Source organism: Gobio gobio (genome assembly GCF_949357685.1).
Source record: "Gobio gobio genome assembly, chromosome: 8".
Classification (NCBI taxonomy): domain Eukaryota; kingdom Metazoa; phylum Chordata; class Actinopteri; order Cypriniformes; family Gobionidae; genus Gobio; species Gobio gobio.
In genome coordinates, this window is record NC_137114.1 from 8,954,263 (window position 1) to 8,979,629 (window position 25,367).

The following is a 25,367-nucleotide window of genomic DNA, read 5'->3' on the forward strand; positions in this document are numbered from 1 at the left end:
AAGGAACGAGGAAAAGGCTGTATTTGCTGTCCTTATCTTTGACTTTCCCTCTTTACTTCATCTCTTACTCAATGTTGTCATAGTTTCCACCACAACACTGGAGTTACTACAGTTACTGTGAGTAGAATAAACCTGTGGGAACTGGCTGTTTCTCACCTCTGTCATCACCAGACGACATTAATATGACATTACTCAAAGCTTGAACGGTTGCATTAGATCCAGTATTCATTTATTATGTCATGTACTGTAATTTTGCTCACTATGGTAGATGTCAAGGAGACTGTTGGAATTAAACTTATTATTAACCATGGTCATATTCCTGAAGCTAGCTAAAGTGTTATGTGTAGAAATCAACCAATATTGATTTTTTTTTATAACCGATTCCGATCAGTTGTGTTTTTCATTTGTGTATCTTTCAAATGGAGAACAATAATTGAGTCTATCAACTGAGTCTATCAACTTTGCATTAATGTAAACATTTTAAGCTCTGGTTTAGGTGTTGTTTGTTAGGTTAAAGAGTGAAGACAAATTAAAATGGATAAAGTCTACGGAACAATCTAACCATTTCATTTTTTAAATATGTCTCTCCTTTCTTGCCGTATACATACTTTCTATGTTTGCTAGTGAGTTTTTCTCACTATAGTCCCCTTTATCTCGCTCACTGGGGCTGTAACTGCTTACATACATTTATTGTGAAAGTTGCTTTTACAAATAATCTTTAATTGAAAATGTTCTTCTTCGGGTTTATACATCCAACATTAAGTATAGCCAATTTCAGTTTGGAAACAATATGTTGTATTTATAATGTCACACTTACTATTTATCTAACAGTTTACATGTTTTTTCATGCATACAAATATATAGATGGATTTTGGGAAGGGGGTCCCTCATAAAAGGTTTGTCATATTTGGGCATCATCCCTCTTTCATTTGTCCGTCACTGCCTATGACGAAAACGAGAGTATGGATTAGGGCAGCGCAATTAATCGAATTTCTAATCGTGATTACAATTACTGATGCCACAATTATGTAATCGTTCAAAGGCTCAATTACAAAAAAAGAAAAAAAGTCCCCTTACATTATTCTGTGTGCTTAAGATTTGTGTGTTTTTGTTTTCTTTCTACGGGTTATAACATTATAATAACATGCATATTTATACTTTTATTATTATTAAGAAAGAAATCAAACCAATTTATAGTTTACATTTTAGGCTTACTGCTATAGAAAAGCAATAAAGTTTTTTCAGGAATAATGTTTTCAGCTTATTTTTATATGCCTGATGAAGGTCATGAGACCGAAACTTTCGAAACTTTTATCTTTTGCAAGGATCGATAGTGTGCAGGATTTCCTTTAACTTTTGAGCTTTTGCATATACAAATATGACATGTAGTCACTTCAAACAATGGTATAAAGCTATTCAAAACATCATTCAATGTAAATTGTGTTAATCGTAATTTAATAATCGCAATTACAATTTCAAGGGAATAATCTACAATTATGATTTTTGTCATAATCGTGCAGCCCTAGTATGCCCTAATATATCTCTATATCACGGCCTTATGTCCACTTTAACGCATCCTCTGTGACGGCCGAGAGACATATACAGCTGTATTAATTCATGTGCATCCATACTTTAGTTTTCGTCATAGGCAGTGACGCACAAATGAAATGGGTCATAGTATGCATAAAACGGAAATTGTAACACTTGAGCATGCAAAAAAATCCTGTGACCACATGAGTCTGTATATTTTTATTTTTGCAAAGGTCCCTTTAGGGGCTCTGTAAAAATTCATTTCGAATGGCATGTTATTTTTTGGCGCTCTTGAATAGGTGACCTGTTTCATGAAGCTGGTTTCAGTGGCTACCCAGGGAAGTTTGAGGTTAGTTTGCACAAACTCTGGTTTTTGGGGTTCAAGATTGGTTTTTAGCAGTTTTTATCACCATGCTAACTTGCGCTGTGTAGCTATCCTGATCAGAAGCAGGTTTTATTCTGGGCAAGAGATTGCAAACCAAAACTGGACCTATCAGTTCTCTGTCAACTCTGAGTTTGATCCAGAAAGAAACAGTAATATTGTGAATTATTATTACCATTAAAAATAATGGTTTTCTATTTTAATATACTTTTAAAATATAATTTATTTCTGTGATGCAAAACTGAAAAACTTCCTCAGCCATTACTCCAGTCTTTAGTTTCACAAACTAAAGCCCTTCAATGAAGACGACGGTGTGGCGTTTAAAGATCATTTCCGATGACTGACATCACAGAATTTACCGGTATTTTGGTGTGTGAATGTCTCTAACTGGTAAAAAGCTGCGTTGCTTGTGTGAACAGCACATTTGTGTATTTACCAATACAGGCGTTCTGGGGTTTTATTTACGGTTATTTACCGGGAGTGCTGTGTGAAAGGGGTTAGTGTTTCTGTGTTGTTTCCCCTCATACCAGAGTCCTGCACGGGACGGGTGACCCGCGAATATTGCTGAAACGGGTGAAAAGCATCCTAGTACGTCGGAAACGGGTGCGGGTCGGGTCGGACAAGGGAGAAACACGGGTCTAAACACGGGTTTTAAACAGTCACGTGCAAACGAATATAGGCCTATATATAAACAATATATGCATGTATATTGTAGATGTGTTCCTAAAAATATGTATATACAAAAATATGCCTTGTCTGTATTCCAAGTTGATAAAAATTTCAAATCCATATCAGTTTATCTGTGGCCGCGCCATATTTTTTTTATAATGGTTTTCTATGGTAGGAAAACGTTTAACGTGTAATTATACGTGTTGCTTTCATATTCTGGGCTCATCTGATTTTTTTGTACATAGTATACGTTATTAGTATTATGTTTACTGAGTTTGGTCTCTTAATAACAGTACATTAAGCCACGTTAAGCTCCCGGCAGAAGTTGTCCTTGTGTTAATGGTCGTGTAATAACTTCTGTATGCTGGCAATAAACATTTTTGGAAGTGTGTCTATAATGTGACATGCTAAACTGATTTTATTGCGGGTGCGGGTCGGGTGTCGGTTCTATTTTAAGCGGGTCGGGTCGGGTGCGGATTTTATTTAGGGCTGCTGTCGGAAAACGGGTCGGATGCGGGTTTAAGCACTGCGGGTACGGGCGGGTGCGGGTTTTTAAAATCGGACCCGTGCAGGACTCTGCCTCATACGCAGTGCTGTTATGGCATCTTGTGCTATTCTTAATGTTTGATTATTTTCTAGTTGAATCAGATGTGCTTAAATATCAGAATAAATATTGGTAAAACCAAGCGGCACCCTTCCGGTCTCTCTATTGAATCCAATACGGAAGTGACTATAACTGCAATTCATCGACTGGCCACTAGAGACAGGCTCCAAAAGAGAGTAAATCCCATAGACCCCCATGTTAAATTGGCCAAATTCACAGCAGAATTTTTTTTTATTTTGGTCTATATAGCTCATTTTGCCTAGCTTGGATGCCAGCCGAACTTAGCCCCGCCCACAACATTTGAGGTCGGGAAGTTCGGTCTGGACTTGATCCGTTGTGGAGCAACTATGCTTGAACCAGAGCTGTTCGGACCAATGAAATTGTCAGGACGGGCTTTAGACGATGATGGACAGATGATCAACAGTAACGTAATCATCAACGTCACCAAAGAGCGCTTGGATTGAATTTGTTCTAATTCTAAACAAAGAACTTGTTGGTATGCGTTCACCTTCACTATTTCTCTCAGAAATGATGATCGTGTTGTAAGTACTTAAACTAAAGTATCCTTACATTATTTTACAACACCGGCAAAGATTGTTTACACTCATCTTCTCTTTCTTCTCAATCTTTCCTGGTTCGGTTGAAACACGTCCCATAATCACAGCCCAATGGAGCAGATCAGACTCATATTCTGACTAGAATTGAGTATGACGAAGTCAGGCTAATTTTGCCCGTCATGACAACTGTGAGGGGGTGAATTTTTTTCACCTCATCTGTTTAAATTATATTAAGCCTTGAATTATGCATAACTAAGGGTGTGGCCACTTGAGTGACAGGTGGATTGCCGCTGCTGGTTTCAGCAATCAGGCACCTCAGCTCCACCCACATCCCGCCTCTTTGCCCATTTTTGGTTATCTGGGAGTGATGTTCCCACTTTGGGCTTCAAAATTGCTCTTCAGAAACCTAAGGGTGACGCCACGGACACTTCGTTTTATACAGTCTATTGGTAGAACTGATTATCAGATGATTTTTATTATTTGGCAGTGGAATCAAAAATCAGAGACCTCAATATGAACTCAATTCAGAACAAAGTCTTCCAGGACCAAATGTCCATTCATTTTATAGGCTGTCAATCATTTTGTCTGCACTTATTTCCCATTGAAACATTGGAGACAAATTGATAGTTGATTAATGAAATGTAACCGCAAATGCTGTTCTCCTGAAATATGAACCAAATCCTTTGGAATGGTTCCACGTCCAAAATGGCATGGTAATGCCCCGTTCCTGTTTGTTGTTGGTTTGGTTTCCTGACCCAGGGCCGGGATCAGCATTCGAGCGATGAACGGAGTGACCATCTGCTTTAATGAAGTGAAGAGAGACGTTAGAGATGTGTGAGAGCCCGCTGTGATGGGGCAGATCTGAGACCGCAGTGAAGTCAGACGGATAGAGGGAATGATTAACAGCATCCTGTCCGTCTCCGCTTTCATCATTAGAGGCTGATAACAGAGCCCTGGGGATCACGCATCATGGATTACCCAGCATCCCCCACGTCCGCCGGACCGGATCGGTTTCATCAGTCTAATGGACAGTCCTCCATTGACAAACGCTTCACTTTCATTCAGGCCCACGCTTTATCTGTGTTTGCATCTCTTACTATTGTTGTGTGATTTGATCAAACCTTAGTGCACAGCATTTGGGCCTGGTGGACCACAGAACAACATCCTATCATCAGGAAGAAACAGGACTCTCGGACTCTGAAGATGACGTTGTTTGTTTTGACAAGTATATAGGAGTGGTCGTCTTTGACTCATTTCTATATCTGTATCTTGTCTGGGAAATGGTGTTCAGGGCTGTGGTTTTCAAACTCTTGTTATTATCAGCACTGCATGTGCTATTATAAAGAATTATAAACGAGCTGAAACATATCATACTTCTCTCCCTAAAGACAGGTAAATTACGGGACACATCAGCATTCTTTGCCTTTCCCAGATGAGTACAGTAGAAATGGTGCAGTTCCTCTTTCCGTCTAAAAATAATCCTCTTTATTTGCATTCATTGTGGCCACACTGCCCTGTGCCGATCATTGAACATAAGCGGGAATTCGTTTAATAAAGCCTTTTACACGGTTACTCGCCAGTTAATGGCCCATTGTTATGAGGACAAACGCATTTCCTGGTTGCAGTTCCTTAATGATGGCAAAGATAAAATACAGGAACGACGCAACACTTGCCAAGTGCATTAAAGTAATAACTGTGAAATATATGCATTTGTGTGAAGTAACATAATTCAGTGGCAACTTCCAGTGCATAAAAGTTTCTTTCTTGCCTTCCTTGAACTCATTGTGTTCTCATTTAGGTCCTATGGTGTGTGTATGTCAGAAGGTAATGCTGTGCTCAGCTGATTTCCATTCATGTGATGATGATTTGCAAAATAGACTGTACTAGAACTGATGGTCGGACTGATTAACAACTCACTTACCCCTTTTTGTCATAATGAGGCAAAGACATATATCATCTTGACACACATTGATTTGGAGGTTTACAGCTGTAGGCTTTAGATCAGGAGGTGGCTGTTTTTCTGCTCCTGTCACAGTTCAGAGGGCAGGATGGATTCGCTGGGGTCATCGAGTGGCAGATGGACTCCCTCAGGCTCTGATCAGATCAATCCAGAGGACAGTGAGATATCAGCCACTGGCTGCTGTTATGACACCACGCACATGATGGATCATCTGACGTCATGCTGAAGCTCATGTGTTTACTTGAGCTCCGGCTCCTGTCCGAAACATGTTCTTACTGAGTTATAACAGTATTATCATATTCATGAATGCACCATTTCGTTTCCTGGTGTTATCCATTGTTAGAAGGGACATTTTCACACCGGTGGAGGTGGAGGTGGAGGTGGAGGTATCAGGGAGCGGGGTATTGAAATCGGTTTTGATTTCCAAAGTAGACACTTTCAGTTTATAATTGTAGTGTCCATTGTTCAACTGAACTAAATGGTTTTTGTTTTTATACAAAAAAGCAAAAGTGATGGGAAAGTAATGTAATCGGCCGAACACCGCGTAACACTGTGTAACACCGGTAACAGTGTAACAGTGTAAGGATCCACCGGAGGCAAGGTTGGTGATGAACCCATGTGCAGTTTATTTACACTCACCTAAAGGATTATTAGGAACACACACTAATACTGTGTTTGACCCCCTTTCGCCTTCAGAACTGCCTTAATTCAACAAGGAGCTGAAAGCCTTCTTTAGAAATGTTGGCCCATATTGATAGGAGAGCATCTTGCAGTTGATGGAGATTTGTGGGAAGCACATCCAGGGCACGAAGCTCCCGTTCCACCACATCCCAAAGATGCTCTATTGGGTTGAGATCTGGTGACTGTGGGGGCCATTTTAGTACAGTGAACTCATTGTCATGTTCAAGAAACCAATTTGAAATGATTGGAGCTTTGTGACGGTGCATTATCCTGCTGGAAGTAGCCATCAGAGGATGGGGACATGGTGGTCATAAAGGGATGGACATGGTCAGAAACAATGCTCAGGTAGGCCGTGGCATTTAAACGATGCCCAATTGGCACTAAGGGGCCTAAAGTGTGCCAAGAAAACATCCCCCACACCATTAAACCACCACCACCAGCCTGCACAGTGGTAACAAGGCATGATGGATCCATGTTCTCATTCTGTTTACGCCAAATTCTGACTCTACCATCTGAATGTCTCAACAGAAATCGAGACTCATCAGACCAGGCAACATTTTTCCAGTCTTCAACTGTTCAATTTTAGTGAGCTTGTGCAAATTGTAGCCTCTTTTTCCTATTTGTAGTGGAGATGAGTGGTACCCGGTGGGGTCTTATGCTGTTGTAGCCCATCTGCCTCAAGGTTGTGCGTGTTGTGGCTTCACAAATGCTTTGCTGCATACCTCGGTTGTAACGAGTGGTTATTTCAGTCAAAGTTGCTCTTCTATCAGCTTGAATCAGTCGGCCCATTCTCCTCTGACCTCTAGCATCAACAAGGCATTTTCGCCCACAGGACTGCCGCATACTGGATGTTTTTCCCTTTTCACACCATTCTTTGTAAACCCTAGAACTGATTGTGCGTGAAAATCCCAGTAACTGAGCAGATTGTGAAATACTCAGACCGGCCCGTCTGGCACCAACAACCATGCCACGCTCAAAATTGCTTAAATCCCCTTTCTTTCCCATTCTGACATTCAGTTTGGAGTTCAGGAGATTGTCTTGACCAGGACCACACCCCTAAATGCATTGAAGCAACTGCCATGTGATTGGTTGGTTAGATAATAGCATTAATGAGAAATTGAACAGGTGTTCCTAATAATCCTTTAGGTGAGTGTATATCCAAGCATGAACAAAGTAAACAATGACTTGACCTAAAACATAAACTTGGACTAAACATAGACTCACCAACAGAGGTTACAACATCAATACACGACAAAGTAGCAGAAAACAAGAGGCTTTAAATACATGAACTTTGGGAACACATGACTAAGACAACCAATGAACAACCATAACTCATAACCACATGACATGACAAGACAATGAACCAATCAGAATGTGACACAATCGCAAAGGGAAGCACAAGACATGAGGGCAAGGGAAGCACATGGCAAACAGGAACATGACAGTGAGAATACAAAATAAAAGACATGAAAACGTAAACGTGAAACAAAACCAGCCGTGACACGAAGACTACCACAGCAAATCTAATTTTTCCATTATAAAACAGTAGTGGTTGTGGATGTTGAGTCAGTCAATCCAGTATTCCAGTCACTGCACAGCACCCAGAGACAAACCATTAACATTAGCAGTAGTGTCCGCATCCACTTATGATGGGGGGAGAGAGAGATAATAATGCAAGAGATCAACAATTGCACATTTTATAAACAGGGCAAACGGCATATAGCAGAAAGAGGAATAGGGTCCTTGTTGTTCGTCATCTTTACTTTATTTTTTACAATGCTTTATTAATCTAATTAACTTCTGCTATGATAAAGAGACATCCGCTGTTGCACTGTGTGTTTGTGCATTTTGGGGGCTGAGCCCTGAAGGCAGGGGTGTGTTTGTTTAGGTTGATCTCAACAGTGTTCAACAATGAATCGCTTACTGCACCTTTAATATTTACATGTGAGTGAGTTAGTAACCATTTCTAAGTGTTAAGTGACTCGAGACTGCTGCATTGTGAATATATTCTGTTGCGTCTCATGACTGCATTCACAAACTTTCTGTATTTCCTCATTCAAATTGTCAGTTTGTATTTTGTTGGCCAACCTCATGTCTAATTGTCACAACGCTCCGCTACCAACATACAAGAGCAGGCGTACAACATTGTGTAAATGACCCAAGTTTGGGGCCGACATAAAAAGCCATTCAAGAAAGTGATTAAAACGCAAAGAGAAAGTTGCAATGGCCAGGGAAAACATATTTATTCATAATTGAAATAATAATAAAACAAGCGAATACAATTAGCAAATCCCCTAACTCGTGAAAAATCATAAACAAAAAAGTCAGCTTGCTTGTGTCTGTATTTGGGGGTAAACGCAGAGGCTAGAAGAGAAGAGCAGGCCGATCAAACACTGTCTTTGAGAATGCATCAAGCATTACATTACTTCATTTTCAGTTGGACATCCTGTTGTGTTATAGTTTTGTTATCGATGTGTAGTGAATGAGGACAGCAGGGCATTGTGTAGACCGTTCCATTACTTCAGCAGTGCTAAAGGAGCTTCTCCTTGAAAGCATTATTGGTGTATGAATGTTATCAAAATGATCACCTTTGACCTTGAGTTCATGTCGTGTCTGATCCGCAGGTGTTGTGAGTGCGGGGCGTCTCTCTCGCACTGGTACTATGAGAAGGACGGGCGTCTCTTCTGTAAGAAGGACTACTGGGCCAAATTCGGGGAGCTGTGTCATGGCTGCTCAGAGCCCATCAGCACCGGACTCATCATGGTGAGTCCAAACCGGCCGTCTCTCCACACCCCACAATCCTGCCCGTCCTACGGTTTCCCACAGCCACTCCAGTTACAGGACTCTGCAGTGCTCCATTCACACAGTTACTGCTGCCCGATCACACATGAGCAAATCAACGGCACTCTTGTGTGCTTTCGTGAAAGAGCTGCTATCTATAATTCAGAGATGGTGTTAATGAAGGGAAAGTTTGTGCGGCCGTTTGTCTTCATGCATTCACTGCGAGCTGTATTATTTAGCCTTTCTACAAGAGCAAGAGCTGTTTATTAGGAATCATTTGAATGATTTATGACCTTTTGAATTCTTTCATTGTCCCTGAATCCTCATATATAAACTCTTTTGCATACAGTCTTGGCATGGCGTATCTGTGGCCAATGCAGGTTATCATCTGGTTTGTTTGCACAGAAAATCATTTTCACCGCACCAAAAAAGTGTATTTTTAATATCAGGTTAAAATCAGTTATTATCAGGGTTTTTCCTGGGTCAAAAATGGTCTTCGGTGGTGGCTGACAGACATGGTCATCCATACACACACACACACACACACACACACACGCACGCACGCACAGTAAAAAAGTACCCTACCCACGTGATCTGCAAGTGCAATACTGACAATAAATTTTAAATAAATTCAAAAAAAAGTTTGAAATCTTATTTTGATACCTTGATGTTTGTTTTTGTTCCTCATTTTTACACTATTTACTGATAATTGTTTTGGTATATAATCATATCCATATTAAAAAGTAGTATTAAAAAATGAACAAATAGCCACATTTTCTGCCATATACAATTTCATAAAATTATCAGCTAGCTAACAACAACTTTGTTCTGAGTTCACCTCACTCCATTCTAAACTAAATGATTTTAGGCTATTTATTTAACTACACATTGTCCAAATAAATAAGCTGAAAGACTGTGGATGATTAAAGCTAACTCTTACACCCACTCTTGCTAAATTGTGTAAGCACACTTGTGTTCTCATTTCAGATGTGTTCAGAGTAAATTATTAAACTGACTCATGAGTTCAGTGTTGGACTGATCAGTTGTTCTAACCAGTCGTTAAAATGATTCGGTTCAAAGGAGTCATATAGGTCGCGAATCGGACATTAGCAGACGCGTTGTGTGTGAATCCCGTCTGTTAGAACATCGCAAAAGATTTGTCAACACACAGAAAACACTTCATAACCGGATAGGATTTGTTTCCTGTTTATTTAAAGTATGCTTTATGTCAGCTGGTCAGAGAATCAGTCAATGTTTTTTGAGTGCATTTCACACCCAGCGGTAATTAAAGGGAAACATTGTCTGATAGCGCCACGTGCAACATGGATTCGGTCTTCCGACCTTTTGATTTTGATTAACGTAATATGTGAAATATTAGAAAGCTAAGAATGCTTATTTTGAAGACAGAGAGAGTGCGAGTTAGGAGCTCTGATCATTGTCTCTGTCACTCAGTTAATGCAAGCCAGCAGTCATCTATTAATCATCTATATAAAAATGTTCAATGTAGGAAAAACCCTGACTATGCACCATGCATACAGTTGCCATATAGATTTCATTTTAGGGCTGCACACTTAATCTACCTAAATAAAACTCAAATTGCTCTATTGCAGAGGCTAATTACATAAATATATGCTTTGTACCGCCATGTGTTTCAAAGTGAAGCGCGGCCCTGTGTTCATTTACACATGAGCAACTCATGACACTCAGAGGGGGTCAATTTAACGTTAATGCTGCTCCACACCACATGAATGTGAGGTGTTAATGAGGAAATTTAGCGGCATTTGGGCAAGCAACATGCATAGGATTCTGTGATTTCTGTGATGTGGAAAACGTGGACGCAATCACGGGATACAAATGTAATTTACTGTATAACACGGAATGTCATGGAAGTTGGCAAAATGTAAATGATTAAATCAAAAGTAGGACTGGACACAGTAAAAAAATATTGTTGGTTTAACTTGAAAAAGTAAGTTGCCTGGTTGCCTTAATTTTAAGTTAATTGAAATTCAATGGAGGAAATTTGGTTTAATCAACAGAAACTCAAAATATTATGTTATCTGAATAACACAAATGATCTAAGTTGATTCGATAAAATAAACATTTTTGTGATAACAAATCTTAAACAATTTATTTACAGTATGTGAATATTAAGGCATGACTGCTATTGAAATAGTAAGTCTGTGTGAATGAGCAGTTTTGTCTACTACACATACCTCATATGAAGTTTTATATGAATACAAACCCTTCTCTTTTGTTTTGGATTTCAATACGAAACTGCAAATAAGGATGACTTATCATCTTTTCAGCAATATGAAATGATAACATGACCAGCATTTCCTGCTTAGGGTGATGGCGAAGATTCATATCATTTGTTCTCAAGAAACCATTCATTCAGACTGAACCATGCCCTGGTTATAGTTTCCGCTGTTCTGTAATTATTGTTGTTGATCAAATCATGTTGTGCATCGGACCAGGTCATTGTCTGTGTAATATGATATTTCACATCCACTAAGGTGTTTCTTCCTCATGTTTAAGGAAAAAAGCACTATGGCTGACAAGAGGGAGGGTTGAAACACAAGTACTTATAATAGTGATTGAATGAATGAGAGCTTACTTGTTTGAGTGATGTGCCGTTTTTAGATTTTTAGTTTTCTCCTTTACTTCTTTCCAGTTTTTGAATTTACTTTTCATTTGTTTACATCCTGATTTCAAATTAAGTTTGGACATTTCATTAAACACAATAAATGCATGCAAAAAGCAGTAACTCTTCACATTCATTTACGCAGTTTAAGCATGAGCTTTTGTTTGTGACAGAGAAAAGGGCTAAATATGTTAAAATGACCAAAATACACCAGTGCAAATAGTTTGTCTTCAAAATGAGCAGTGTCAGTGTCGTGGGGCAGTTGGTGTTCGTTTTTAAAGACCCGAGTTCAAATCCGCCTCTTTCTTCTCCCTTTGCCATTGTGTATCAGCTTAGAGAGGCATTTATTTAAAAAAAATGGAAGATAAAGAAAATAATTGAGGGAATAAATATTCAAAAAGAAATTGAAAAAGAAAATTGAAATACAGTGCCTAACTGGTATTTAATAGTGGGAATGGAAAGGGTTTATCGGGTTGGGGTCGGTCTAGTGAAGGGCTTTAGGGATTAAATAAAACAGCATCCATTTATGATTTTAATAAATGTAATCATATACACTGAATATGTTGTTATTATTGCACTGTTTTATAATATGCAACAATACACTGCAAAAAGTAGGTTATCTGCAACTATTTGCACTATTTACACATAGTGCAAAAAATACTGCTATTTCCACATAGTGTAAATAACATCTAGCACTATTTACACATTAGGTGTAAATATTAATGATATTAAGATACTATACTAAGTGCAAATAACGATACGTGCTATTTAAAGTCAAATAGTGCAAAGAAAATACTTTTTGTCGCTATTTTATGTTTTTTTTAATAGTATATATATAAAAACCCACCTTTTTAGCAGAGCATTTGATTAATTTGTTGCTTTATTTTTCAGTTTTATTTATTCTTATTTATTTATTTTTTTTAAATCTGTAGCACTTTGAGATTTTGTTTAATGTAAAGTGCGTTACAAATAAAATGTATTATTATTATTATTATTATTATTATTATTATTATTATTATTATTATATTCCAGGTTAATGACTGCATGACTTTCACAGTAATTCCTCAGTAGGACTTCTCTTGTGTCTAACTGCACTCTTGGAATATCAGACTGTATTTCTACAGTTCATGTGTACTATGAAGCTACCCAGCATGCAGTGCGGCATGAATAGATTATGCTGTGGAGTTTCTTGATACTTGTTGGTTTGATCTGTGCTGTTGAACTTACTTTTGGTTCACTTTTAGCAGTTTGTTTGTTTTTTAATGTTCCTAATTTATCTTTATAATTATTATTATTATTATTATTATTATTTGTTGAGTGTCATCATTGTTGTGTTTTGAGTATTGATGTCTGTGTATCATTAGGTGATGGAAGAAAAAATATCTTGTGTTGCAAGATAAATCTTAGCAGCTGCTTTACTATTGTCAAATATATACAAACGATTATGAATTTGAGATGTTGGGAATCTTTATGCTGGAATAACGTTAATAATAATATAGTTTGGCTAACTTAAAATCCGCTGATTAGCTTATGTTATATTCTAGCTTGTCATTGTTTTAACAAATGTTTTCATTTGTCTCACTTCTGACTTGGCTAGATCAGAAATTTGAATATGAATATACAAGGTACAAGATCCCGAGCAAATGCAACACTGATCACCATCATGGTGACTTCAAAACAATTACAGCACTAAACGATATCATTTCTTACAGTGGCATGATTAAAGACAACTTTATCATGTGAATTCACAGACCAGAGCAGTAAATTACTGTGATGTCAGCATCATTGTGCTGTTGATTAACAGTAATGTGTAAGAAAATGACCCAGCATGCATTAATTTCACTGTAAATTTCTGACTACAGTAATTTATTGTACAATAATACTCTTTAATCCTGTCAATTTTTTAGAGTACACTTGCGCTGCCTAAAACTGAATGGTAACTCCAGTGTGTCTGTCTGTCTGTCTGTCAGCTATCTTTGAATTTATAGCCAGCGTTCAGGCCACACACTTGGCTTATAAAGTGCAGGTGCAGCTAACAGGACGGCTCGCGGGGATGATAAAACCTTTCACCCAGACGGCATGCTGTCATCTGGTTTCTCTCACAGCATGTTTTCTCTGTTGCTCGGTGGGATGGTGACCCTTGTTCTGCGATGTTAGTCAAAACCAGAGTTTGGTTTTGCTCAAATAGCTTCTCGCTGTGAATGTGCTCCTAATGGAACCATAAAGCAGATACTAGACTCTGTGGTCTGTGTTTTTATATCTAAAACGTCTGGTCTGCTTTGGCCGCAGTGCTCGCTTTCTCTCTGGTTTTCAGAGAGCACACTGTGTGATTTAGTGGCACACACACTGCCTCAGGAAGTGCAGGCCCAATAATGAAACTCCCCGGGCTCGGGATAAGTGAATTAAAGATGGCTCAGCATGCACTTCCTGCATTTGATTGACAGACACACATCTTCATTAGGGGATTGAACGAGGTCAGGTCTGTAGACAAGAGGAGGAAGACTCTGGTCAGCGGTACAAGCTGCAGTGACCTAGAAAGAGCCCTCGGTAGCCACAAACTTGAATTGTTACCAGTTTAGAATTTGAGGAGTGATGTGTGAAAAATAATAATAGACTTTATATTAGAAGAATATGTATAGTGAAGTCTTTTAATATTCCATTAACCCTTAAACGCATACCTCTGGTCTTTAGTGACCCTGGACGTCATTCACTACCCTCCTCCTCATTCATTTTATAAAGTTAACCTTCTTAGTATTCCTCAATCAATTCATTATAAACAATGAAATAAGAAAAAAAAGTAATACAATTATAAAAGAATGCTTGTTTTCCCATCATTTAAAAAAAAAAAATTGTATAGCACCAACGACCCGAGGTGTGTAAAGTGTCTAAAGCTCCAGACAACACATTTTGGGACATTTTTACATACCCAAAATAAAAAGGCTGATGCTCACAAGTCATTCTGGTTATACAACCCCAAATCAGAAAAAGTTGGGACAGTATGGAAAACGCAAATAAAAAAAAAGAAGTGATTTCTAAATTTACTTTGACTTGTATTTCATTGCAGACAATATGAACAAAAAATATTTCATGTTTTGTCTGGTCAACTTCATGTCATTTGTAAATATGCATCCTTTCCTGTCATTCAGACCTGCAACACATGTCAAAAAAAGTTGGGACAGGAGCAATTTAGGGCTAGTAATGAGGTAAAATGGTTAAATAATGATGTGATTTGAAACAGGTGATGTCAACAGGTGATTGTAATTATGATTTGGTACAAAAGCAGCATCCAAGAAAGGTCTAATCCTTTAGGAGCAAAGATGGGCAGAGGATCGCCAGTTTGCCAACAAATACGTGAGACAATTATTGAAATGTTTAAAAACAATGTTCCTCAAAGAAAGATAGGAAGAGATTTGGATATTTCACATTCAACAGTGCATAACATAATTAAAAGATTCAAGGAATCTGGAGGACTTTCAGTGCGTAAAGGACAAGGGCGCAAGCCTAAGCTGAACAACCGTGATCTCCGATCCCTCAGGCGGCACTGCATCAAGAATCGTCATTCATCTATAAGCGATATCACCACATGGGCTCAGGAGTCAGGACTACTTTGGCAAACCTTTGTCAAGTACCACAATACGTAGTTACATCCACAAATGCCAGTTAAAACTGTACTGTGCCAAAAGGAAGCCCTATGTTAACAGTGTCCAGAAGCGGCGTCAACTTTTCTGGGCTCGGAGGCATCTGGGATGGACCATCACACAGTAGAAACGTGTACTGTGGTCAGATGAATCAGTATTTCAGGTATTTTTTGGGAGGAATGGACGCCGTGTGCTCCGGACCAAAGAAGAAAAGGATCATCCAGACTGTTACCAGCAACAAGTCCAAAAGCCAGGGTCTGTCATGGTATGGGATTCTGTGAAGGCACGATTAATGCTGAAAAGTACATAGAGATTTTGGAGCATAATATGCTGCCTTCAAGAAAACATCTTTTCCAGGGACGTTCATGCATATTTCAACAAGACAATGCAAAACCACATTCTGCACACATAACAAAGTCCTGGCTGCGGAGGAAGAGGGTACGGGTACTTGACTGGCCTGCCTGCAGTCCCGACCTGTCTCCAATAGAGAATGTGTGGCGCATTTTGAAGCGCAAAATGCGACAACGAAGACCCCGTACTGTTGCCCACCTTAAAATTACACCTGAAACACTTCATCACTTGGTGTCTTCAGTCCCTAAACGTCTTTTAAGTGTTGTGAAAAGGAATGGCAACATTACAAAGTGGTAAATGCTTTACTGTCCCAACTTTTTTTGAAATGTGTTGCAGGTCTGAATGACAGGAAAGGATGCATATTTACAAATGACATGAAGTTGACCAGACAAAACATGAAATGTTTTGTGTTCATATTGTCTGCAATGAAATACAAGTCAAAGTAAATTTTGAAATCACTTCTTTTTTTCTTTTTTTTTGCGATTTCCATACTGTCCCAACTTTTTCTGATTTGGGGTTATAGAAACATAACCAAAATATTTCTAGAAAGCCAACACTTGAGAGTTAACAGCTGAATACTCAGAATTACTCAGACTGTTATTAATATGGAGATATATAGGCTCAAACATCAAAAACAAAAATAAAAAATATTAAGAATGTATTTTTAAATGTATACAAATATTATGTGAATGTAGAATAACAACTTATAACCACAACTTAAGTGAAGCCACAAGTGTGGCCATGCTTCATTTCAAATCTGAGGCTATTATGTCCAAAACTATGAATTTTATGATACATTTTCTAAGACCATGTGATGTGAGTTTTTAGAGAAGGTGCTATCAAATATGTTGTTTGCCTGCAAACCCCCATTTGCAGTCTTTTGTCTAATGTCTGGCGAGGAGAACAACTCAATGCTACAATGTCCTCACTCGATCGTTTTACACCTCTGAGAGTATGAGCGACTTAATCCTCATTATTCTTTTATCCTTATTCTTTTGTTTGTATTCAGCCATCATAGTCTTTATGCTGGAATGATGGCTTGCCCATTAGCAGCACTCTTTACAGTAATCCACATTGTTCCAATTAAGTCTTTCTAAAAAAAAAATTATAAATAAAAGCACATCCTCTGAACCTTATGTGAATTATTGTAACAAAATAGATATAGCTCCTTGTCCAACGGGTGCATTAGAGCTACAGTAACACAATTTAGCATAAAAAATGTCAATTTAGACCACCATCGAGTGTGTGTATTAGCCTCCAGTTGCGATAGAATAGGGGTTCTATTCATATGGTGATGTTAAAACATGTTATATTTAGCATTTTATATGGAGCTAATCGCTACACCTGCTAGCAGTTATAATATTAACATCCATTATTGATATAAATAGCCGAAATCACATAAAATCACACAAAAACCTTATGCCATAGTTATCGTGTGTTTATTAGCTTCATAGTTCACGCGTAGAGATGTAGAATTGGTTCGTTCTTCACAGAGACAGAATGAGGAAGTGTAAACACAGAAGAGCGTCACGCAGTTAGTTATTTTATGGCATTCATTTTATTTATTCAGTTGCAGACGTTGCATTTTTATTTATTTATTTATAGTTTATTTGGCATTATAATAAGATCTATGGCATTATATTCAGATCTATGGCATTATAATAAGATCTATGGCATTATAATAAGACCTATGGCATTATATATTAAGATCTATGGCATTATATTTAGATCTATGGCATTATATTTAGATCTATGGCATTATAATAAGACCTATGGCATTATATATTAAGATCTATGGCATTATATTTAGATCTATGGCATTATATTTAGATCTATGGCATTATATTTAGATCTATGGCATTATATTTAGATCTATGACATTATATTTAGATCTATGGCATTATATTTAGATCTATGGCATTATAATAAGATCTATGGCATTATATTTAGATCTATGACATTATATTTAGATCTATGGCATTATATTTAGATCTATGGCATTATATATTAAGATCTATGGCATTATATTTAGATCTATGGCATTATATTTAGATCTATGGCATTATATTTAGATCTATGGCATTATATTTAGATCTATGACATTATATTTAGATCTATGGCATTATATTTAGATCTATGGCATTATAATAAGATCTATGGCATTATATTTAGATCTATGGCATTATATTAAGATCTATGGCATTATTTAGATCTATTACATAATATTCAGGTCTATGGCGTTATATTTAGATCTACGGCATTATATTTAGATCTATGGCATTATATTAAGATCTACGGCATTATATTTAGATCTATGGCATTATATTAAGATCTATGGCATTATTTAGATCTATGGCATTATATTTAGATCTATGGCATTATATTTAGATCTATGGCTTTATATTTAGATCTATGGCATTATATTTAGATCTATGGCATTATATTTAGATCTACGGCATTATATTTAGATCTATGGCATTATATTAAGATCTATGGCATTATTTAGATCTATGGCATTATATTTAGATCTACGGCATTATATTTAGATCTATGGCATTATATTAAGATTTATGGCATTATTTAGATCTATGGCATTATATTAAGATCTACGGCATTATATTTAGATCTATGGCATTATATTAAGATCTACGGCATTATATTTAGATCTATGGCATTATATTAAGATCTATGGCATTATTTAGATCTATGGCATTATATTAAGATCTATGGCATTATTTAGATCTATGGCATTATATTTAGATCTATGGCATTATATTTAGATCTATGGCTTTATATTAAGATCTATGGCGTTATATTTAGATCTATGGCATTATATTTAGATCTACGGCATTATATTTAGATCTATGGCATTATATTAAGATCTATGGCATTATTTAGATCTATGGCATTATATTTAGATCTATGGCATTATATTTAGATCTATGGCTTTATATTTAGATCTATGGCATTATATTTAGATCTATGGCTTTATATTTAGATCTATGGCATTAGAATAGAAGTTGTTTTCTCAATTCATGACCCCTTTAAATGACAGGCCCTATACATTAAATAATTTTTATTAATAAGTGTCATGTTGTTTTATTTAGATCAATACTTGATCAAGCAATATTCAGAAACGGGTGATGTTCTTTATATAAGCTATAAGCTATTATTTTTATAATGAACTTTAATTAGATTGTAAAAAACAGACAAAATTACAAAAATAAGGATGAATGATGTTTGAGAGGTATTCTTACCAATAGTAATAAAATACAATTTAATAATATGAATATATTAGATTTTATGCATCTTTGAACTACAGGGAAACGACCACATCCAAGGCCACGAACGCAGACGCTATAGGCTAATTCTGTCTTGTGCGTTAAAGCCCTTTTTCTCCACAAAAAGAGTTTCTAAACTAATTTTTCGTGATATTTGAAGTATCAACATAAAATGATATTATATTATAGTAGGCCTATATTATTAAAAATATACGCTAAAGTTAAACGGAAAAGGATTGTGTCGACATTTGCAAAAAAAAAAGCATTTCCATCAGCTTTACCGGGAAACATTTTGATGTGCAAAACCTTTTTTCGCTTAAAAATGCTTGGATGGAAACCTGGCTTATCTCAGTAAAATGTTTCTTCCAGGATAGGAGGCTGAATTTCCAGAATTGTTGATTGTAATAAATACATTTCATTAAATTCTTGTAATATTATTGATAAGAAATGTTATATGTAATTACAATACAACAGTAGTGTTTTTGTTTAGAGTCGGCTGTGAGCATTCGCTGAGTCTCTGGTGCTGTTTGTGTGGCCTGTGAGTGACCGTTAATGGAGTCTGCCCTTGAAGAGCGTTTCATTTCATTCACTTGAGAGGTTCCATTCGGGTTAAAAGCTAGCCTGCTTTACAAGACACACTCCCATGGAATAGTCTCTTTATAGTTACTTACGTCGAGTGGCGTTCTGTAATGAAATCACTCTCACTCCTTACACATGACACATGAGCGGACGGTCATTCTGTGGAAAACCCTCCTCCCAGCGCTGACACACAACTGGCAACTGTGTGCGTTTCTCATCCATGAGTGTGTTATCTCATCCAGAGCCATGAGAAGACACTATCCCATCAGCCTTTGCGCAATATCATGGGTTGCTTGTGTTTATTTGTGTCGATTCTGTGTGCTCAGTGATAAAGACTCCCCTCGACTGCTTTTCGGACCCCCTAGCGAGTTTCACTGCCATGACTAATTTCAGTCGTTTGTCATGGAAACTCAAGTGTTGAATGTGTGTGTTGTTCTGTTTGGAGTGGTTTCCTCATTCCACACTTTACCCTCATGTCTTATCGCAGATCCACTGATGGGACGATCTGAGAGCATTTACTGTCATTTCTTTAGAATCAGGGTTTGCTAATGGGGAATTCACTGTTTCTCCTGCTTTTTTTGTTTTGGTCTCAGCCCTCAATGGTGAGATCTGACTGATACCTGCCGTTTCAATCTGATTGGCTGGAGATTTGAAGGTGTGGAGTTATCACACGGTACCATATTTTCAAGATTACTGGCATTAAATCTTTGAGAAATGCCCTGGAGTCTCAGTTCACTTATTTCCTTTTACCATAGCTGTAGATTCGAGTCTGTTTTCCTTGGAGAGGTTGTGTGTGTGTGTGTGTGTGTGTGTTAGTGGGAGGGTTGGGTCGAGTGGGGGAGGTGTGTGTGTGTGTGTCTGCGCAGAGGCGCATGTGCTCGGCAGGAAGTGATGAAGTCACCCACTCGGAGAGATAGAGCGAGAGCGAGAGACAGAGGGAGTAGCACAGAGCTTTCTGGGATGAGCTCAGCGCTGGGCGTATGTGTTGTGTTTATGTGCCGGGTTCGCTAGAATGATCCTCACGCTGTAGCAGCCGGACCGGTCATGGTCGGCGATGTGTTTTACTGGGGCTTCTGCTGTCTGAAACTCTGGAAGAGAGAAAAGAAGGTAAGCCAGATGCTCTTCAGATGATTTGACACACTTTACACACACATCGTTCATTCATTTTCAGCTTAGATGTGTTATTTGATTCATTATAATGTATAAAGGACATACAGTTTGACTCTGATGTTGATAGATTAAAGGAACATTTGAACATATTCAAGCAGACGTGTGTAGATGCAGCTCAGCAAATCTCTGCACGGTTCATTGAATCTGGATGCTCACAGACATGATGACCCTTCATCTCATCCACAACATTATGACTGTCCCGTTTCCAAATGCTCATTCACACATAAGGTCTGTTTTGAGTCTTCTGGCATCTATGAAATGGGAAATTCATGACCTAAAATATAGCCTTTTATTGTATTATTTACAGTAGATTGTCTTGGGATCACATCCTTGACTAGTTAACCAGGTCATGTCTCACAGTATTTGTGTGGCACTGATGTCTGAGCGTCTCTGCGTTTACAGCTGCTGAACAGCACTGGGACACTGGCATGGAAATGTCCACCGTTATTTACATTTATTCATGTAGCAGAGACTTTGACCCGTATCAAACCCATGACATTAGCATGGCTAGTGCTGTACAAGTCAATCTACGCTTTTTGGTACTTTCCAAATCTGTCAGGGAGAAGAGAATCTGTCAAATATATCGTGATATTGTGCATCCGTAGAACTGCTATGCAGGGTAGACGCCATATTTAAAACAAGGCTGTGAGGACAGGCTAAATGCTTCTTTATCATTTGTAAATATGAATGTGAATAAATGTACATGAGATACAGAAGTACAGTCTGTTTAAAGGATCAGTGGACTTTAAAAAGAAAATTATCCCATGATTTACTCACTCTCAAGCCGTCCTAGGTGTATATGACTTTCTGATGAACACAATCAGAGTTATATATTAATAGCTCATAATAAAAAGCTTTATAATGGCATTGAGTGCATCCATCCATTATAAACGTACTCCACACGGCTCTGGGCGTTAATGAAGGCCTTCTGAAGCAAAGCGATGCATTTGTGTAAGAACAATATCCATATTTAACACATTATAAAGTAAAATATCTAGCTTCCGCCAGACCGTCTTCCGTATTTAACTTATGAATAAAGTGTAACTGGCACGACAATGACATCGAGAGTAACGTAAAGCGCTTTGAACTACGCGTTCTGCGTAAGAAGTTCGATATTTAGTTTTAAATATGGATATTTTTCTTACACAAACCGCTTCAGAAGGCCTTTATTAACCCCGGGAGCCGTGTGGAGGACGTTTATGAGGGATGGATGTGCTTTTTTGAGCTTCAAACTCAATGGACCGTCACTGCCATTATAGAGCTTGGAAGAGCCAGGATGTTTATTAATATAACTCCGATGTTGTTCGGCAGAAAGAAGATATACACCTAGGACGGCTTGAGGGTGTTCATTTTAAAGTGGACCACTCCTTTAATAGCTTGTGCTGTGAAGGTCAAGAGCAGTTTCCACAGCCGTGTACAGCACATCGAGCAGACTGTACGTCTGTCCCTCAGTCCCTCAGGGCCCTGTTGGCTTTCACTCTGCTCTGTGTGCTTCGATTGAATGTTGTGTCACATCAGCAGGAAAAACTTCCCTGCCCAACGTTGGGGGGTTTGTGATAGTGTGAAATTTCCCCAGAAAGGTTTCCTAGCAGCAGCAGCAGCAGCAGCAGCAGCAGGTTCAGTGATGAGTGTTTGGTCTCTAGAGATGGTTTGTGTCTGTGGACTGATTTCATTAATGAAACTGGGTGTTGTTGAAAGGATGAACACCTGCCAGAAGGAAGTGTTTGTGTGACTGTAAGGTGGTGAATTCCAGTATTTCCATCTTTAAATATCACTTTTGAAATCACTCGTCAGCCCAGTTGTTTCCAAACACATAGTGACACAGACAACATGGGTGTTTTTTTGGTAAATCTTTAGTTTGGGGACAAATTCTCACTGATAACTAGTTGCTTTTTAGCTTGCATATTACTAGCATATTGGCTGTTTATTAGTTCAGCACATATTAATGCCTTATTACATCCCGTAATCCTACCCCATACCTAAACATAACCACTACAACAGCTACCTTACTAACTATTAATAAGCAGTAAATTGGGAGTTTTTTTAGGCAAAGGTCATAGGTAATAGTGAGTATGTGTTCCCTAAACTAAAGTGTAATATTTTGAGTTTTGTCTGGACAGGATAGGGCGTAAAAGCCTGTGTACAGTATGAGATTCTCCGTCATTGATCAACGTGAGATCATATCTAGAACAAGGTTGTCTTCCACAGGAGTTCATGTCGCTTCCTAAAGAGAATCATGTACAGGAGACCAAAAGCGATTAAACCATCAAAATACTGTAAATACTGAGTAAAATAAATGCTAATAAAAGAAATATAAATACGAAGAAGCTAAAACAAGCCAGAATTCATTCTGGCACTCTCACACGCATACATTCTCCTTTCACATACATATATTTTTGCTCTCATAGTCACATATTTTAATGCACACGTTCTTACATTTTACTCTTAGTCATATCTTATGAGGAAGAACCTGTATGTATGAATGTTTGAAGAAAATATGTGTATGTAAGAGAAGAATGTTAGTGTGTGTGTGAGAGAGTATAGTGGAAACTGAAGGGAGGACACGGAAAAGAAATGATTCTAAAACAACACAAATATTAAGTCCCCCATAGTCAATAATTGTATCCCTTAAAACTCATCTTTGATCACTAAAATGACATATTTAAAAGAAAAAATAATATCCATGCATTAAAATAGCTAGTTGTCAAAGTTCAGCACTTTTTTAGCTGGAAGAAAAATACTAATACTAATACTGGTATTTTTCATGTCTTTTTTATTTTTAAATAAGTGTTTTCCAACAAATGTTGGACTTCCTACACCTTGAAACTTTCATTTTCTACAAATGGGGACAATCTCTGAAGGATGAATAAATAATGTTTTTTTGTTGTTTTTGATAATCATATTCAAAATAACATTTGAAGAGCTGGAATGTCAATATAAACACAGCATTAACTCTGGTTTAGTGTCGATGAAGCCTTATTGATGGAGTTGTGAGGGAACTTGAGGCTAAAAAGGTTGGGAACCACTGGTTTAGATTATTTAGTCTGTAAATACTAAATTAGCTATACCATAGAGGGAAAAAAATAAATAAGTACAATCAACCCTTTATGCTGGGTTAAATAAACTACCCAATTTGCTGGGTAAAATGAGCTAAACCTGCAACTACAGCTACAGGTTTTATTTTACTATGCAAAAACACACACAAAAAGCTCACAGGAAAAAGCATAGACTAGAAAAGAATCCTTTTTGTGTTCATAATTTCTTTGTACGACGTTGGCACAATTAGTTAATTTTTCAATTGCGTTCAAATGACTCAATTATGCAACATGCTTACAAATAAAGAGTGAAGATGACACTTTTGACAATACTATATGTCTCAACTGTCCATCCAGCCCATCAGTGACACAACAGCGGAACAGGACAACTGTGGATTCTCATAGAAACTTTACCAATCTATTTTTACATTAAGGTTTTGCTGCTTCCCTACGTAATGACACGGGCGACGTGTTTTCCTACTGTAGTTTGCTGATGAATCTTATTGAATGTCAGGCAGCCGTTCACTGTTGTTCATTCATTATTAGCACATGTTAATGATGGACTCCACAGGCTCCTGTTTAGTAAAAGATGATTTTAGGATAGGAAAAAACAGGTTCCTTTTGCATAGCTATCTTCATTGGAAACAGTTGTTTGCAGTGGATTTTGAGATGTACAGTAGATGCAGCTTGTGTGGGCGCTGATGTGCTGTGTATTTTCAGACATGTCGGTGGTCTGTCAGCTCTGTTTTCCGTGTTGGTTGATGGTTTGTAAATGAAGCGACTGAAACGAGGAAGCAGTGGGCAATCCGTGACCTCACTGCGTGATGCCGTCACATTTCCCCCGTCTAAAGGTGTCATTCACACATGAATTATGGTTCTATTGTCAAATTCCAAGGAATGGAAAGACCTTGTCAAACTTTTATTTAGTATACATCTATGATCATGGGTCACATGTGTTTCCTATTTAAAAAAAAAACACCACAAAACTGTCGCCAGGGGCGTAAATTTTATCTAACAGTAGGGGGGGACGATAAACATGAAATTTCTCAAGAGCAATTTTTGAAGGGGACACAAATAATATAGCCAAAATCGTACTTGTAAGGATATGTGTACCACAAAAAAAAAAAAAATAATAATAATAATAATTGTGCTTATTTGGCGTTTTGGTGCACTGAAAAATTATCTAATGTCCGTTTTTCTTTTCTCTGTCATTTTATCTGACCAACAACACAGAGCAATAGTTGTTTAAATATGAGTAAGGTTCACCACACAGTCATATTATATAAAATTATCTTGCATCCTCCACATAGTATTTTATACTATGATATTCAGATCTTTAGATATTCAACTGCAGCAAGCCTGATCTGCCACTTATTATCATATTGAGCAAAACCCAACACAGATCTGACAGAGCGCCGCGCGCATATACTTTAGATTTAGAATTAGCGCCAATTCGAGGGCGGATTGCTTGAATTATGGGTTCATTAGCCTATTATTCTTAATGAAAA

The 25,367-nt window shown here is 37.7% G+C and overlaps 1 protein-coding gene across 4 annotated transcripts in view; it reads left to right on the plus strand.

The window, feature by feature from the left end:
• limk1a (LIM domain kinase 1a) overlaps positions 1–25,367 on the plus strand; it is a 108,180-nt gene that overhangs the window by 48,967 nt on the left and 33,846 nt on the right. For 3 of the 4 annotated variants that reach the window (XM_079824561.1, XM_079824562.1, XM_079824560.1), the window contains one exon: positions 9,008–9,146. In XM_079824561.1, the coding sequence (XP_079680687.1) occupies positions 9,008–9,146 (139 nt within the window). Of the gene's footprint in view, positions 1–9,007; positions 9,147–20,496; positions 20,762–25,367 lie in introns of those variants that run through there. The other variant, XM_079824563.1, reaches the window with a different exon arrangement.